The sequence below is a fragment of the Hyperolius riggenbachi genome, chromosome 6 (assembly GCF_040937935.1).
Source record: "Hyperolius riggenbachi isolate aHypRig1 chromosome 6, aHypRig1.pri, whole genome shotgun sequence".
Classification (NCBI taxonomy): domain Eukaryota; kingdom Metazoa; phylum Chordata; class Amphibia; order Anura; family Hyperoliidae; genus Hyperolius; species Hyperolius riggenbachi.
The window spans coordinates 334,009,190-334,025,211 of record NC_090651.1 but is presented as its reverse complement, the minus strand read 5'-3'; the positions used below and the strand labels follow the sequence as shown (position 1 = coordinate 334,025,211).

Here is a 16,022-nt window from a genome sequence, read left to right as displayed (position 1 = left end):
AGTATGGCTCAGAAGTAGTTTGTATCTACTAGTCATACAGTATATGGAGCAGCATCTAGACTCCCAGCGCGTGCGGGACGCCGGCAGTCGGTTTGTACAGCCACATAACGTCTAGGATTTGCACAAATTATTGCTACTCTTAGTTGCATAATTTTTGTCAGGTTTGATCTGCTTTAAAATTTTATAAGACAAATCTGAGTCATCCACACCTTACTCATGCCAGGCAGGTCAGTCTTCACAAGTGGAGAGGCCAGCAGAGCTGCAGAGCGCAAGAGGAATACAGGGAGCATCAGGCCACCAGAAGGCAGCAGGAGTAGTGAGGGCCTCAGGCTTGCAGAGGGCAGCAGAAGTAATGAGGGCCTTGGGCTTGCAGAGAGCAGCAGGAGTAGTGGGGGCCTCAGGCTTACAGAAGGCAGCAGGAATACAGAGAGCCTCAGGCATGCAGAGGGCAGCAGGAGTAGTGAGGGCCTCAGGCTTACAGAGGGTAGCAGAAGTAATGAGGGCCTCGGGCTTGCAGAGAGCAGCAGGAGTAGTGGGGGCCTCAGGCTTACAGAGGGCAGCAGGAATACAGAGAGCCTCAGGCATGCAGAGGGCAGCAGGAGTAGTGAGGGCCTCAGGCTTGCAGAGGGTAGCAGAAGTAATGAGGGCCTTGGGCTTGCAGAGGGCAGCAGGAGTAGTGGGGGCCTCAGGCATGCAGAGGGCAGCAGGAGTAGGGAGGGCCTCAGGCTTGCAGAGGGCAGCAGGAGTAGTGAGGGCCTCAGGCTTGCAGAGAGCAACAGGAGTAGTGAGGTCCTCAGGCTCACAGAGGGCAGCAGGAATACAGAGAGCCTCAGGAATGCAGAGGGCAGCAGGAGTAGTGAGGGCCTTAGGCTTGTAGAGGGTAGCAGAAATAATGAGGGCCTCGGGCTTGCAGAGAGCAGCAGGAGTAGTGGGGGCCGCAGGCTTACAGAGGGCAGCAGGAATACAGAGAGCCTCAGGCATGCAGAGGGCAGCAGGAGTAGTGAGGGCCTCAGGCTTGTAGAGGGTAGCAGAAGTAATGAGGGCCTCTGGCTTGCAGAGGGCGGCAGGAGTAGTGGTGGCCTCAGGCATGCAGAGGACAGCAGGAGTAGGGAGGGCCTCAGGCTTGCAGAGGGCAGCAGGAGTAAAGAGGGCCTCAGGCTTGCAGAGGGCAGCAGGAGTAGTGTGGGCCTCAGGCTTGCAGAGGGCAGCAGGAGTAGTGAGGGCATCAAGCTAGCAGAGGGCAGCAGGAGTAGTGAGGGCATCAGGCTTGCAGAGGGCAGCAGGAGTAGTGAGGGCATCAGGCTTGCAGAGGGCAGCAGGAGTAGTGAGGGCCTCAGGCCTGCAGAGGGCAACAGGAGTAGTGAGGGCTTCAGGCTTGCAGAGGGCAGTAGGAGTAGTGAGGGATGCATTGCAGAGAGCAGCAGGAGTAGTGAGGGCATCAGGCTAGCAAAGGGCAACAGGAGTAGTGAGGGCCTCAGGCCTGCAGAGGGCAGCAGGAGTAGTGAAGGCCTGAGGCTTGCAGAGGGCAGCAGGAATACAGAGAGCCACAGGCATGCAGAGGGCAGCAGGAGTAGTGAGCGCCTCAGGCTAGCAGAGGGCAGCAGGAGTAGTGAGGGCCTCAGGCTTGCAGAGGGCAGTAGGAGTAGCGAGGGCCTCAGGCTTGCAGAGGGCAGCAGGAGTAGTGAGATCCTCAGGCTTGCAAAGGGCAGCAGGAGTAGTGAGGGCCTCAGGCTTGCAGAGGGCAGCAGGAGTAGTGAGGGCATCAGGCTTGCAGAGGGCAGCAGGAGTAGTGAGGGCCTCAGGATTGCAGAGGGCAGCAGGAGTAGTGAAGCCCTCAGGACTGCAGAGGGCAGCAGAAGTAGTGAGGGCCTCAGGATTGCAGAGGGCAGCAGGAGTAGTGAGGGATGCATTGCAGGGGGTAGCAGGAGTAGTGAGGGCCTCAGGCTTGCAGAGGGCAGCAGGAGTAGTGAGGGATGCATTGCAGAGGGCAGCAGGAGTAGTGAGGGCCTCAGGCTTGCAGAGGGCAGCAGGAGTAGTGAGGGCCTCAGGACTGCAGAGGGCAGCAGGAGTAGTGAGGGCCTCAGGCTTGCAGAGGGCAGCAGGAGTAGTGAGGGCCTCAGGACTGCAGAGGGCAGCAGGAGTAGTGAGGGCCTCAGGATTGCAGAGGGCAGCAGGAGTAGTGAGGGATGCATTGCAGGGGGTAGCGGGAGTAGTGAGGGCCTCAGGCTTGCAAAGGGCAGCAGGAGTAGTGAGGGATGCATTGCAGAGGGCAGCAGGAGTAGTGAGGGCCTCAGGCTTGCAGAGGGCAGCAGGAGTAGTGAGGGCCTCAGGACTGCAGAGGGCAGCAGGAGTAGTGAGGGCCTCAGGCTTGTAGAGGGCAGCAGGAGTAGTGAGGGATGCATTTCAGGGGGCAGCAGGAGTAGCGAGGGCCTCAGGATTGCAGAGGGCAGCAGGAGTAGGGAGGGCCTCAGACTAGCAGAGTGAAGCAGGCGTAGTGAGGGCCTCAGGTTAGCAGAGGGCAACAGGAGTAGTTAGGGCCTTAGGCCCCTTTTACACTTAATCAGTTGGTGTGCGTTAGTGTGCATTAGTACACGTTGGTACGCGTTTTTTCCATAGCAGTGCATTGTGACAAAGATTTCAGTTAAAACGTGTTAAGTGTGAAAGGTATCATAGAAAAACATGGGTATTACTTTGAAAATCAGTTTTCTTTCCGTTTTAACTGAGATCAACTGATTAAGTGTAAAAGGGCCCTAGGCTCGCAGGAGTAGTGAGGGATGCATGGCAGAGTGTCAGAAGCTGGATATTGTCATAAGCATATTTCTTGTAACACTGGCCCTGAGTTATGAACTATCGAGATAAATGATAAGCATGATAATTTCCTATTACTCCAGACTCTCCCAGCACTGAAGTCAAGAGCATAGCTCATGTTTGGATCTCCGCTTACTTGTCAGGCACTCTTTCACAGACTCCTATTCCCCAATGCCCCATGACTGCTGTCTTGTGAGGTACCACAAGGTTTGGTTATCTGACCCTTTCATTTCTCCATCTACACTCCCACTCTGAAATAATTATTGGATACTAGCATCACATCTAAAACAGGAGCTCTCAGCTCCTGAATTCTCTGTTACTATTTTGTATGCTGTTTGTTAGCTGTTTCTTTATTCATGTCCTCCTGCTTCCTCAAACTCATCTATATTTATAAAATCGTATGTATGTATGTATGTATGTATGTACCGTGTTTCCCCGAAAATAAGACACTGTTTTATATTAATTTTTCCATAAAAATATGTGCTAGGTCTTATTTTCAGGGAGGTCTTATATTTTGTGGGGGTAGCCAGAACCTCCTTTAATATATAGCCCATAGTATGAAGTCAAGAGCATAGCTCATGTTTGGATCTCCGCTTACTTGTCAGGCACTCTTTCACAGACTCCTATTCCCCAATGCCCCATGACTGCTGTCTTGTGAGGTACCACAAGGTTTGGTTATCTGACCCTTTCATTTCTCCATCTACACTCCCACTCTGAAATAATTATTGGATACTAGCATCACATCTAAAACATCTAAATCTAGACAAAACGGAATTTATGATCTTCCCACCCCGGCCATCCACGAACCTCCCAGATGTGCATGTCACTGTTAACCACACTACCATTCGCCCTACCTCTCAAGCCCGCTGTCTGGGTGTCACCCTGGACTCCACACTCTCCTTCACTTCCCACATCCAAAACCTCACAAAGTCCTGCAACTTCCACCTTCGTAACATCTGTAAGATTCGCCCTTTCCTGACCTCTGCCACCACCAAACTCCTCATCCATGCCCTCATAATTTCCCGCCTTGACTACTGCAATGCCCTGCTGTCTGGTCTCCCTATGACCCGAACAGCCCCACTGCAGTCCATCATGAATGCGGCAGCCAGAATTATCCACTGCTCCCATCGCTCCACCACGGCAGATCCCCTCCTAGAATCCCTCCACTGGCTTCCTATCCAGTCCAGAATCAGATTCAAGATACTGTGTCTGACCTACAAATCTGTCCACAAAACCTGTCCAACCTACATTTCCGATCTTACTCAGAGGTACACACCTAGCCGCTCACTCCGCTCTTCCAATGAACTTCGCCTAACCACCGCCCGCATCACCCAGTCCCATGCACGCCTCCAGGACTTCTCAAGAGCTGCTCCAACACTATGGAACTCCCTACCTCCACCCATTAGGGCAGCCCCCTCCTTCAACATCTTCAAGAAAGCCCTCAAAACTCACCTTTTCACTCTGGCCTACTACCCCTCACAAGTGCTCTAAACCTACAGCTGAACTCTGGTCCCCTACCATTCGTGTCCTTACCTCTCCCTCTAGATTGTAAGCCTTTGGGCAGGGTCCTCCTCCTTTTGTGTCCTACCTGATCTGGCACCTCCATTACTGTGAACCCATGCCATGCATTTGAGTGAACCTAACTTGCCTAATCTCCATGCTTCATCCAGTGACTAAGCATTACCTTGTATTAATACTGTGCTGTGTGATCTGGTTTTCTTGTATTCCTGTATTGTCATATTGCTGTATGTCACCCCTAAATATTGTCTGTAACCTAAATTAATGTTCAGCGCTGCGTAATATGTTGGCGCTTTATAAATACAATAAATAATAATAATAATAATAGTATACCCCTAGTATATACCCAAACACCCTCCCACCCCCAGTATATAGCCAGAACCCCCTACCATAGGAGGAAATTGTTTGAACCCCCCACCCTGCATCATATTGGATCTTAGAGAGGGCTGCTGAATATTTTGAAAATGAGCCAATATGTACTGACAGCCATGTGTGTGAAATTCACCTTTCCTCTATAGCTCTTGATGGGGAGAGGGTTCACACACAGTCACTGATGTATCCTGCTGTTGATGGCACTTTGTAATGTTCCCCTCTGTAGTATTGTATGTAGCCAGTGTAAATTTCCCCCCTCTCCCCCCACCGATGCTGCCGCCAATTTATTTCCTTTGCATCTGGCTCCCTCCTCCAGAAAGTCGGATCCCCCACCAGCCTACGCAGGCCCCCTCCTCCAGAAAGAGAGACCCCCCGCCGTGATGCATTACCACCGCTGCTGCCAATTTACCTCCCTGCTGCTGGCCCCCTCCTCCAGCAAATTTGATCCCCCTCCGGCATACACTGTGCATCATTCACTTCTATCAGCAGGTAAAGGCAGCTAAACTTGTACAGTATCAACGCCGACGTATACAGGAAGTGATCTCTGTTTACTTCCTGTATACGGCAGCGCTGTTACTGTACAACTTTAGCTGCCTTTACCCACTGATTTGAAGTGAATTATGCACAGTGTAAAACGGAGGGAGATCTGATTTGCTGGAGGAGGGGGCCAGCAGCAGGGAGGTAAATTTGCATCAGCGGCAGTGTGGCATACAGCGGGGGGTCGGGGGGGGGGGTCTTATTTTCGGGGAATGTCTTATATTTCAAGCATGCTTGAAATATAAGATAGGTCTTATTTTCGGGGAATGTCTTACTTTAGGGGAAAGACGGTATGTGTGTATATGCCGCGATCACTCGAAAACGCCTTGAATGATTTGAAGGAAACTTGGTATACAGATCCCTTACTACCTGGGATGATATGTTCTGGGGGTCTCGCGTCCCCCCCTGCACACCTGGGCAGAGCTACAAACAGCAAATCAGATTCCTGCCATTCATGTCAATGGAAAGAATGTAAAAGGCTGCCATTCTCACAGTAATTGAGCCAGAGTCCCCACACTTGGCACAGGTGGTCACTTGGTGACCAAGGTTACAAATCCAGGAGAAGTGGATGGAGCATAAAACAGCCAATCAACTTTCAGCCATTCATTTTTAATGGGAAAATGTAAACTGCAGCCATTCTTAGACTGTTAATCACAGGGTTCTCAAACTTGCCACACTTGGTCACTGTGTGACTGAGAGTAAGATTCAGGAAAGTCGGTGGAGCCTACAACAGCCAATCAAAATTCACCTATTTATTTTTTTAATGGAATATTTAAAGTGCTGCCATTCTTACACTGTTTATGGCAGAGGCTTCAAACCTGCTACAGTCAGTCATTGGGTGACTGGGGTCAAAATTCACTAGAGGGGCGGGGCCACAAACAGCCTATCAGATTTATTTGCTGGATAAACTGCTTCCATTGGCACATTTTGGATGCCAGGAACCGGAAAGCTCACAAACTTGGTCATTGAGTGACTGTGTGTCAAGGTTACAAAAAGTGGGCGGAGCCAAAAACAAATTTTACTGGTCAAATATAAACTGCAGCCATTCTTACACTGTTAATGGCAGGGTTCTCAAAGTTTGCACAGTTAGTCACTAGGTGACTGGGATTAATATTCAGGAAAATGGGTGGAGCCTACAACAGACAATCAGCATTTTTCAAGGGGAATATTTAAATTGCTGGGAAAAACAGCCAATCAGATTTGATTAATTTAAATGGGAATATACAAATTATTGATACCAACAGGGCCGGTTTAAGCAACAATGGGGCCCCAGGGCAAAATAAACCTGGGGGGCCCCCCCAACAGATACCCCGGAGCAAAAATTGGTATTAAGGGACCTTTTTGCAGCTGGTATAGTCAGGGTTTGAAGCCCCAATCGGTCGGAGCTCCACATTCTGGCTACCCCAGCCTGCATGGGGGACAAGGGGTTAAAAAGTTTCAGGAGGGGGGACCCCAAATAATTAAAAAAAAAAACAAATTCCCACACTCTAAACATAAAAAAAATTTGGGAAAATAGGAAAAAAATGCCAGGGATCTTCATACAGCCATATTGCGGCTGTATAGCGATCCCTGGCCAAACCGCTGCGGCTGCGTATGGACCCCCTGGAAACCCTGTCTGGAAATGTATTGCTCTTTCTTTTGATACATGTAAAATTACACTACCGTTAGGTACTAAAAGTGACATTTACCGCATTTAAAAGTATACTTTTTTCCTTTAAAACTTTAAAATCGATTTTCTCAAAAACTATAAGGTCTTTTTGAAAAATAGTTTTTTCCTCTTATTCCCAATGATCTCCTTAACATATCCTGCAAATTTAGGTTTTCTAGAATTTAAGGTGGATTTGCTATTAACCATTAAAGTTGGCTGGTTTTTAAATGTGTATTTTTTTTCCTTTGAAACTTTAAAATCGATTTTCTCAGGAACTATAAGGTCGATTTTCAATTTTTTTTTTCCTCTTGTAGCCACTGGGGGCCCCTACAAGCTCTGGGGCCCTGGGGCAGCTGCCTCCTTTGCCTTAATGGTAGCGCCGGCCCTGGATACCAAGCAGGGTCGGACTGGGACACCAAGGGCCCACCAAGGAAGTTTCAGCCTGGGGCCCACCCCCCTCTCCTCCCCCCCCTCCTCCCTCCCCCCCCCCCCATTTTGGGCTCACATACACATGTACTCTAGAAATTTTGCATGACTTTATGGTAGGGAATAGATTGTGAGCAATTCTGAGGACAGTCTCCAATAGGGATATGTCTAAATGCGAAACTAAATGGGTGTCACCACGCACTGGAACATCGGCGTGGTCATGATGAGTCATGGGCAGACTTAAAAAAAAAATACAAAACACAAAATAAGTAGCGGCGTTATTCACAGAGATTAGGTCCGACCAGATACATTGTAGATAAAATATTCAAGTAGTTACATGCCTCATAATTCATCAAGTAGTCAAATGGCAGCAGATACCCCCACAAAATGCAATCAGGTTGACGGCAGATACCCCCACACAATGCAATCAGGTTGACGGCAGATACCCCCACAAAATGCAATCCAAAAGTCACTTATCTATTGCAAAGTGGCAACAGCAATTTAACCACTTGCCGACCGCACACTCATAACGTGCGTCGGCAAAGTGGCAGCTGCAGGACCAGCGACGCAGTATTGCGTCGCCAGCTGCAGCCTAATTAATCAGGAAGCTTCCTGTCAAATCACGGCGGGGGGCTCCGTGAATAGCCTGCGGGCCGCCGATGGCGGCTCGCAGGCTAGATGTAAACACAAGCGGAAATAATCCGCTTTGTTTACATCTGTACGGCGCTGCTGCGCAGCAGCGCCGTAAGGCAGATCGGCGATCCCCGGCCAATCAGCGGCCGGGGATCGCCGCCATGTGACAGGGGACGTCCCGTCACTGGCTGCACAGGACGGATAGCGTCCTGTGCAGCCCAGATCTCCCGGGGGAGCAGATAGGAGAGGGAGGGGGAGAATGTCGCCACGGAGGGGGGCTTTGAGGTGCCCCCCCCCGCCACCCACAGCAGGCAGGAGAGATCAGACCCCCCCAGCACATCATCCCCATAGGGGGGAAAAAAGGGGGGCAATCTGATCTCCCTGCCTGCACCCTGATCTGTGCTGGGGGCTGCAGAGCCCACCCAGCACAGATCAATCAAGCCAGCGCTGGTCCTTAAGGGGGGGTAAAGGGTGGGTCCTCAAGTGGTTAAACTAAATAAAAACGTTTTAACTCATACATGAACATTATGGAAAATCCAAGTTGAAAATAAACTGTGAAGATAAACAATTTCATCCATCCTACTCCTGAAAAATGTATTCTTTTTTTTTTATTTTAGAACCTCCCAGTTTTATTTTCTGTTTTAAAAAGCTAAAAAGTAGCTATTGTCTCATATGATGATGATTCAGCCTTTTCCATAGTCTCGCAGTTAGCAATCATGTGACCCTCAACAAGACAAATTCAGCAATCATGAGGTCCCCCGTCAAGACAAAATCAGCAATCATGAGGCCCCTAACAAGACAAATTCAGCAATCATGAGGCCCCCAACATGACAAATTCAGCAATCATGAGGCCCCCAACAAGACAAATTTAGCAATCTTGAGGCCCCCAACAAGACAAATTCAGCAATCATGAGGCCCCCAACAAGACATTCAGTAACCATGAGGCCCCCAACAAGACAAATTCAGTAACCATGAGGCCCCCAACAAGACAAATTCAGCAGTCATGAGGCACATAAATAAACAGCATTTCACATAAATAGGCAGAATGTCCACTTAATATGGTATACACCTCTCACCTGGCTTCTGAATTCTCCTCTACTGGCTGCTGTGCCAGGCAATACTGTTTTTGGCTGGATTGGGGATGATGTGTGGGCTGAAAGGCCTGGCGGTGATGCTGTGGCCGGCCTGGCGGTGATGCTGGGCTGTACTTGGCTGGTTGAAGTAAATGTTGGCCTGACTGTTGGTGGTGATGCTGTGGCCTTTTTGACAGTGATTCTGGGCTGGTTGGCTGGTGGTGATGCTGGGCTGGCCTGGATAGTTTAGGTAGTGACAGGTGCACCCTAGTTTAGGTAGCACCAGGAGCCTCCCAGCTTAGGTAGTGACAGGACCCCCAAGTTTAGGTAGCGACAGGAGCCCCCCAGTTTAGTTAATGACAGATACCCCCCAGTTTAGGTAGTGACAGGAGCACCCAGTGTTTGTAGTGACAGGTGCCCCCCAGTTAAGGTAGTAACAGGTGCCACCCAGGGTATGTAGTGACAGGAGCCCCCAGTTTAGGTAGTGACAGGGCCCCCCAGTTCAGGTAGTGACAGGTGCCCCCAGTTCAGGTATTGACAGGCGCCCCCCCCCCAGTTCAGTTAGTGACAGGTACCCCCAGTTTAGGTATGACAGGAGCCCCCAGTGTATGCAGTGACAGGGACCCCCCAGTGTATGTAGTGACAGGAGCCCCCAGTTTAGGTAGTGACAGGGCCCCCCAGTATAGATAGACAGGTCTATAGGTGTCCCCAGTTTAAATAGCCAGATCTATAGGTGTCCTCAGTGGCAGCGGAGAGAGAAGAGAAGCGGTGGGGAAGGGAGGACGTTTCCCCCTCCCCCTTCCCTCACCTTGGGGCTCCCCCTCTCTCGCTCCCCCCTTTAGAATTAAGTGATGCAGCAGGCAGCGCCGCTGTGCCTGCCACTTCTTTTCTCTCTCCGCTGCCACCCCAGGGCGGGCGGGCCAGCCACGTCCGGGTAGCTAGGGGGGGGGGCAGCAGCTAGCCAGGGGAGTGCGCATGCCCCATTTTGCCCTATGTAGGGACGCCCATGGCATGGTAGGCAGATAGGTAGCCGGGTAGGCAGTTATGTAGCCGGGTGGGAGGGTAGGCAGATAGGTAGCTGGGTGGGCAGTTAGGTAGCCGGGTGGGAGGGTAGGCAGTTAGGTAGCCAGGTGGGCAGATAGGTAGCTGGGTGGGCAGTTAGGTAGCCGGGTGGGCAGTTAGGTAGCCGGGTGGGAGGGTAGGCAGATAGGTAGCTGGGTGGGTAAATAGGTAGCCGGGTGGGCAGATAGGTAGCCGGGTGGGAGGGTAGGCAGATAGGTAGCTGGGTGGGTAGATAGGTAGCCGGGTGGGCAGTTAGGTAGCCAGGTGGGAGGGTAGGCAGTTAGGTAGCCGGGAGGGCAGATAGGTAGCTGGGTGGGTAGATAGGTATCCAGGTGGGCAGATAGGTATCCAGGTGGGCAGATAGGTAGCCGGGTGGGCAGATAGGTAGCCGGGTGGGTGGGTAGGCAGTTAGGTAGCCGGGTGGGCAATTAGGTAGCCGGGTGGGAGGGTAGGCAGATAGGTAGCTGGGTGGGTAGATAGGTAGCCGGGTGGGAGGGTAGGCAGTTAGGTAGCCGGGTGGGCAGTTAGGTAGCCGGGTGGGAGGGTAGGCAGAAGGGTAGCCGGGTGGGAGGGTAGGCAGTTAGGTAGCCGGGTGGGCAGTTAGGTAGCCGGGTGGGAGGGTAGGCAGATAGGTAGCTGGGTGGGTAGATAGGTAGCCGGGTGGGTGGGTAGGCAGTTAGGTAGCCGGGTGGCCAGTTAGGTAGCCGGGTGGGTAGATAGGTAGCCGGATGGGCAGTTAGGCAGCCGGGTGGGAGGGTAGGCAGATAGGTAGCTGGGTGGGTAGATAGGTAGCCGGATGGGTGGGTAGGCAGTTAGGTAGCCGGGTGGGCAGTTAGGTAGCCGGGTGGGAGGGTAGGCAGAAGGGTAGCTGGGTGGGTAGATAGGTAGCCGGGTGGGCAGTTAGGCAGCCGGATGGGAGGGTAGGCAGATCGGTAGCCGGGTGGGTAGAAAGGTAGCCGGGTGGGAATGTAGGCAGTTAGATAGCCGGGTGGGCAGTTAGGTAGCCGGGTGGGTAGCCAGTGGGGGCCCCGACTCCTTTGCTCCCCCTCACCTGGGTGTCCCCCCTCCTATTACAAGCCGCGGGGAGGGCAGCTCTTTTCCCCGGTGGGGCCCCCTCCTATCCTCCCCCTCCCTCACCTCGGACTCTCGGAGGGCCCCCCTCCTATTACGAGCGGCGGGAGAGCGGCGGGTACAGCAAACTTCCGGCGAGGTAAAGCAGAAGATAGAGGTCCAGCTGCCTCCCAGTCGCTGTCTCCTTTGTAATTGCCGCGCACTAAACCAGGAAGCAGTGCTAGCGGCATAGAGGAGACAGCGTAGCCCGGGAGGCAGCTGGACCTCTATCTTCTGCTTTACCTCGCCGGAACTTTGCTGTAACCGCCGCTCTACCGCCGCTCGTAATAGGAGGGGGGCCCTCTGAGGTGAGGGAGGGGGAGGATAGGAGGGGGCCCCCCCGGGGGGAAAGAGGTTTTTAATAAATTTAAAAAAAAAAAAAAAAAACGTCACAACGCTAGTGCCCCCCTCCCTCTTAGCTCTGGGGCCCCCAGGAGGAGGGGCAGTCGGGGCCCACCGATGGGATCATCGGTGGTTCGGCGGCTCTGTCCGAGCCTGATACCAAGGACCCCAAAGCTCATAAACTTGGTAATTGAGTGACTTGGTCAAGGTCAGAAAAAGTAGGCAGCGCCAACAACGAATTTCAACTAATTTTTTTACATGGGAAAATATAAACTGCAACCATTCTTACAGTGTTAATGGCATGGTTCCCAAATTTGACACACTTGGCCCCTGGGCGACTGTGATTAATAGTTAGAAAGTGGGTGGAGCTTACAACAGCCAATCAAAATTCACCTATTGATTTTTCAAGAGGAATATTTACATTGCTACCATTCTTACACTGTTAATGGCAGAGGCCTCAAACCTTATACAGTCAGTCATTGAGTGACTGGGGTCCAAATTCACTAAAGGGGGTGGAGCCACAAGCAGCCAATCCGATTTGTTAGATTGATTTCAGTCATTCTGTTATTGACAGGGGTTTCAAACTTGACACCGTTGGTCACTGGATGACTGGGATTAATATTCAGGTAAGTGGGTGGAGCCTACAACAGCCAATTAAAAATTACCTATTGATTTTCAAGGGGAATATTTTCATTGCTACCATTCTTACACTCTTAATGGCAGATGCCTCAAATCTGGTACAGTCAGTCACTGGGAGACTGGGATTTAAATTCGGAAAACAGGGCGGGCTACAAACAGCCAATCAGATTTGTTTAATGTCAATGGAAAAATGCAACTTATTGATGCCAAGGACCCCAAAGCTTATAAACTTGGTCATAGAGTGACTATATGTCAAGGTTAGAAACAGCCAAAAACAACTAACTTTTTACATGGGAAAATATAAACTGCAGCTATTCTTACACTGTTATTGGCAGTGTTCTCTAACTTGACACAGTTGGTCACTGGATGACTGGGATGAATATTCAGAAAAGTATGTTAAGCCTACAACAGCCAATCAAAATTCACCTTTTGCTTTTCAAGGGGAATATTGAAATTTCTGCCATTCTTACACTGTTAATGGCAGAGGCCTCAAACCTGCTACAGTCGGTCATTAAGTAACTGGGGTTCAATTTCACTGAAGGGGTCGGAGCCACAAACAGCCAATCAGATTTTTTTGCTGGATAAATTGCTGCCCTTGACACAATTTTGATGCCAGGAGCCCGAAAGTTCACAAACTTGGTCATAGAGTGACTGTGTGTCAAGGTTACAAAAACTGGGTGGAGTCAAAAGCAGATTTCCCAGAGAAAATGTTAACTGCAGCCCTTCCTCGCTGTTAATGGCAGGGTTCTCAAACTTTGCACAGTTGGTTACTGGGTGATTGGGATTAATATTCAGAAAAGTGGGTAGAGCCTAAGAAAACCAATCAATATTCACCTGTTAATTTTCAAGGGGAATATTAAAATTGCTGCCATTTTTGCTCTGTTAATGGCACAGGCCTCAAACCTGATACAGGTCATTGGGTCACTGGGCTTCAAATTCAGAAAAGGGGATGGAGCCACAAACAGCCAATCAGATTTGTTTTTAATGATGCCAAGGACCCAAAAGCTCACAAACTTGGTCATTGAGTTACTGTGTGTCCAGGTTACAAAAAGTGGGCAGAGCCAAACACAAATTTCACTGGGAAAATAAAAACTACAGGCATCTTACACTGTTAATGGCAGGGTTCTCAAACTTTGCCCACATGGTCACCGGGTGACTGAGATTAATATTCAGGGAAGTGGGTGGAGCCTATAATAGCCAATCAAAATTCACCTGTTGATTTTCAAGGGCAATATTTAAATTGCTGCCATTTTTACACTGTTAATAGCAGATGCTTTAAACCTGCTACAGTTGGTCATTGGGTGACTGGGGTTCAAATACTGGAGAGGGGCGAAGTCACAAACTGCCAATCTGATTTATTTAATTTCTATGGGAATATACAAATTATTGATGCCAAAGCTCACAAACTTGGTCACTGAGTATTTGTGTGTTAGGGTTAGAAAAAGTGGGCAGAGACGACACCAGCCAAATGGGGTTTTTAGGGGTGTTTGAGTTTGAAGGGCATATAATACTTACCAGGCCTCCGGGTGGCGTCTTTGGCTTTCCGGCATCCATGTCTCGTGACCTGATGTGGGTCAGGAGACACGCCGGGGGCCGTACACAGTGGATGCCGTGCTTGCCGGCACATGTACCCGGCATCAGGCAATCCCCGCCGGTGACAGATCATGGGGACTTACAGGCTTATTTTACACCAAAAAGCTGAGAATGCCCCCTACAGTCAGGAAGTAGCACTGCATGACTGTTACTGCACATCTAATAAGTAAATCATACATAGGACTGGATAGCATACTCACAGCCAAAGTAACAGGACAGGAGGAGGATGAGAATGAAGATGAGCAGGAAGGTGATATCCGTCTCCAGGATCCCTGCATCACAAAGAGAGAAGCATCACATTACTACACTGTGTGAACTGACGGAGTATTAACAGCATTCTCCTTAGTGACGCTTGGGAACACATTGCACAAGGGTTCCGACATCAGGGGCGCTGTACAGGACCTCAAAATAGTTCTCTTTCGTGATCAATTCCCTTCACATGGCTCTCACAGCGCTTCCTATTGCTATGGAGGGGAAGGAGGGATGACATACATTTAAAAGAGATGCACGGTAATCGGGGCTCCAGATCATGCTAGTAGTTCGAGTACTGGTAATGTCATAGCTCCCAACTGATCCTTTTTCAGAGGGACAGTCCCTCTTTGGGAACTAAATCCCTCTGTCCCTCTTTCTTCCTTATGTGTCCCTCCTCGGAACTGATGCACAGACATATGTATTTGTAAATGTATTTTTCGACTTAACCTACTTGGCGGTAACCCCGAGCTAGGGTCGGGGCGGAAAACCGCAGCTCTATGCAGAGTATAGCACGCAGCGGGCGCGTTTCTACATACCTCCCAGGGATCCCGACGTCGGACATCATTCTTCTTCTGTGCTCTGGGGCTCGGCTTCCTCTTTAGAGTTGCAGCGCCACCCGGAGGATGGAGGCATAACTGCAGCACGGGAGCCCAGGGAGGTTAGTGATTGCAGAACTGCTGCAGATCTCCCTGGCAGCATGATTTTTTCCAGGTTTTAGGGTCTGAAAGGGTGCAAAAAAATTGTACCGCTTTTAGACCCTAAAATCCAGAAAGAATCATACCGCCAAGGGGGTTAAAGTGGTCTGAAAGTCAGCATTTCTACTTTGCTCTAAAAGATTCCTCACAGCTTTAAAGCTACTATCCCAGAATTTTTTTTTAGCAGAACATCACTGCAATGGTTAACCACTTTACCCCCGCCCGTACGAATTTCTCCGTCCCTTTTTCCATCCTTTAACCCCCAGGGATGGAGAAATCCGTACTCTCCGCGCTCCCGCCGCTGCCCGCGCTCCCGCTCGTAAACACGCCGCCCGCCGCTAGTAAACACGCCACCGCCCGCTCGCCCGGAGATCAATGAACGGGAAAATCCATTCCCGTTTGTTGATCTAAGCCCCGCAATGATCCGCTGCTCTCCGATGGGCAGCGCGATCATTGTGAAAAAAAAAAAACACTCACAGCCTCCTACTACTTCCTGCGAGCGTTCGGAAGGAAAAAAGTTACTGTTGCCATCTTGTGGCCAAATAGTAAAACTACACCCTAAGCATTTTTTACATAGAAATAAATTACTGTTACACAAAAAATTAACTCATTGTGATGATCTGCTCAGCTGGCTGCACAGGCAGACAGCTGTTTGTCCATTCCTCTAGTCTGTGGGCTGCAGGTCTCTGGAACAGAGACCTGTCTTTCCATTGCAAGTTTCTGGTCTGTTCTCTTGCTGGGGAATTTGCATACATTCGTTATGCAAATCCACTACCTGCCTTCTTTGATGACTGGCACTATAAGAGCTTTATGTTTCCCAGAAGGCTTTGCTGGTCATTTCCTTTCCATGGTCTGTTCCTGATGGACACTGCTGGAGTGTCAGCCATTGCTATCTAGTATAGTTAATTCCTGGGGGTTGCTTTAGGCTCCCCTTCTAGCCCAGTCAGGTTGTATTATCTGTATTGCCTGTTCTGTCTTGTCTTGCCTGTTGCCATTGTCCAGTCCCAAAGGTGGTCGACAGGAAATGGTTCTGATCTCTGTTCTTGGAGTATAGCTGGTGCAGCGGTTGCTACCAGCTATCTCTTTTGTTCTGTCTCCTGGGATCGCGCTAGCTACTTTTCGCTAGCGCTGGGGATCCTTCTGTTCTGTCTTCTGGGATCGCGCTAGCTACTTTTCGCTAGCGCTGGGGATCCTTCTGTTCTGCTACTCTGTACCTGGATCGCGCTAGCCACTTTTCGCTAGTGCTGTGGATCCTATCTCTCGCTTGTCCCTGTTTTCGTGTGTCTGTCTTGTCGGCTACGCTTGCTGGAGGCT

General features: G+C 50.3%; 1 protein-coding gene across 1 annotated transcript in view; it reads right to left on the bottom strand.

Moving 5' to 3' along the window:
• Positions 1-16,022, bottom strand: part of TMEM145 (transmembrane protein 145) — a 123,035-nt gene that overhangs the window by 25,800 nt on the left and 81,213 nt on the right. The window contains exon 7 of the mRNA XM_068243077.1: positions 13,962-14,033. Within this exon, the coding sequence (XP_068099178.1) occupies positions 13,962-14,033 (72 nt within the window). The remainder of the gene's footprint in view (positions 1-13,961; positions 14,034-16,022) is intronic.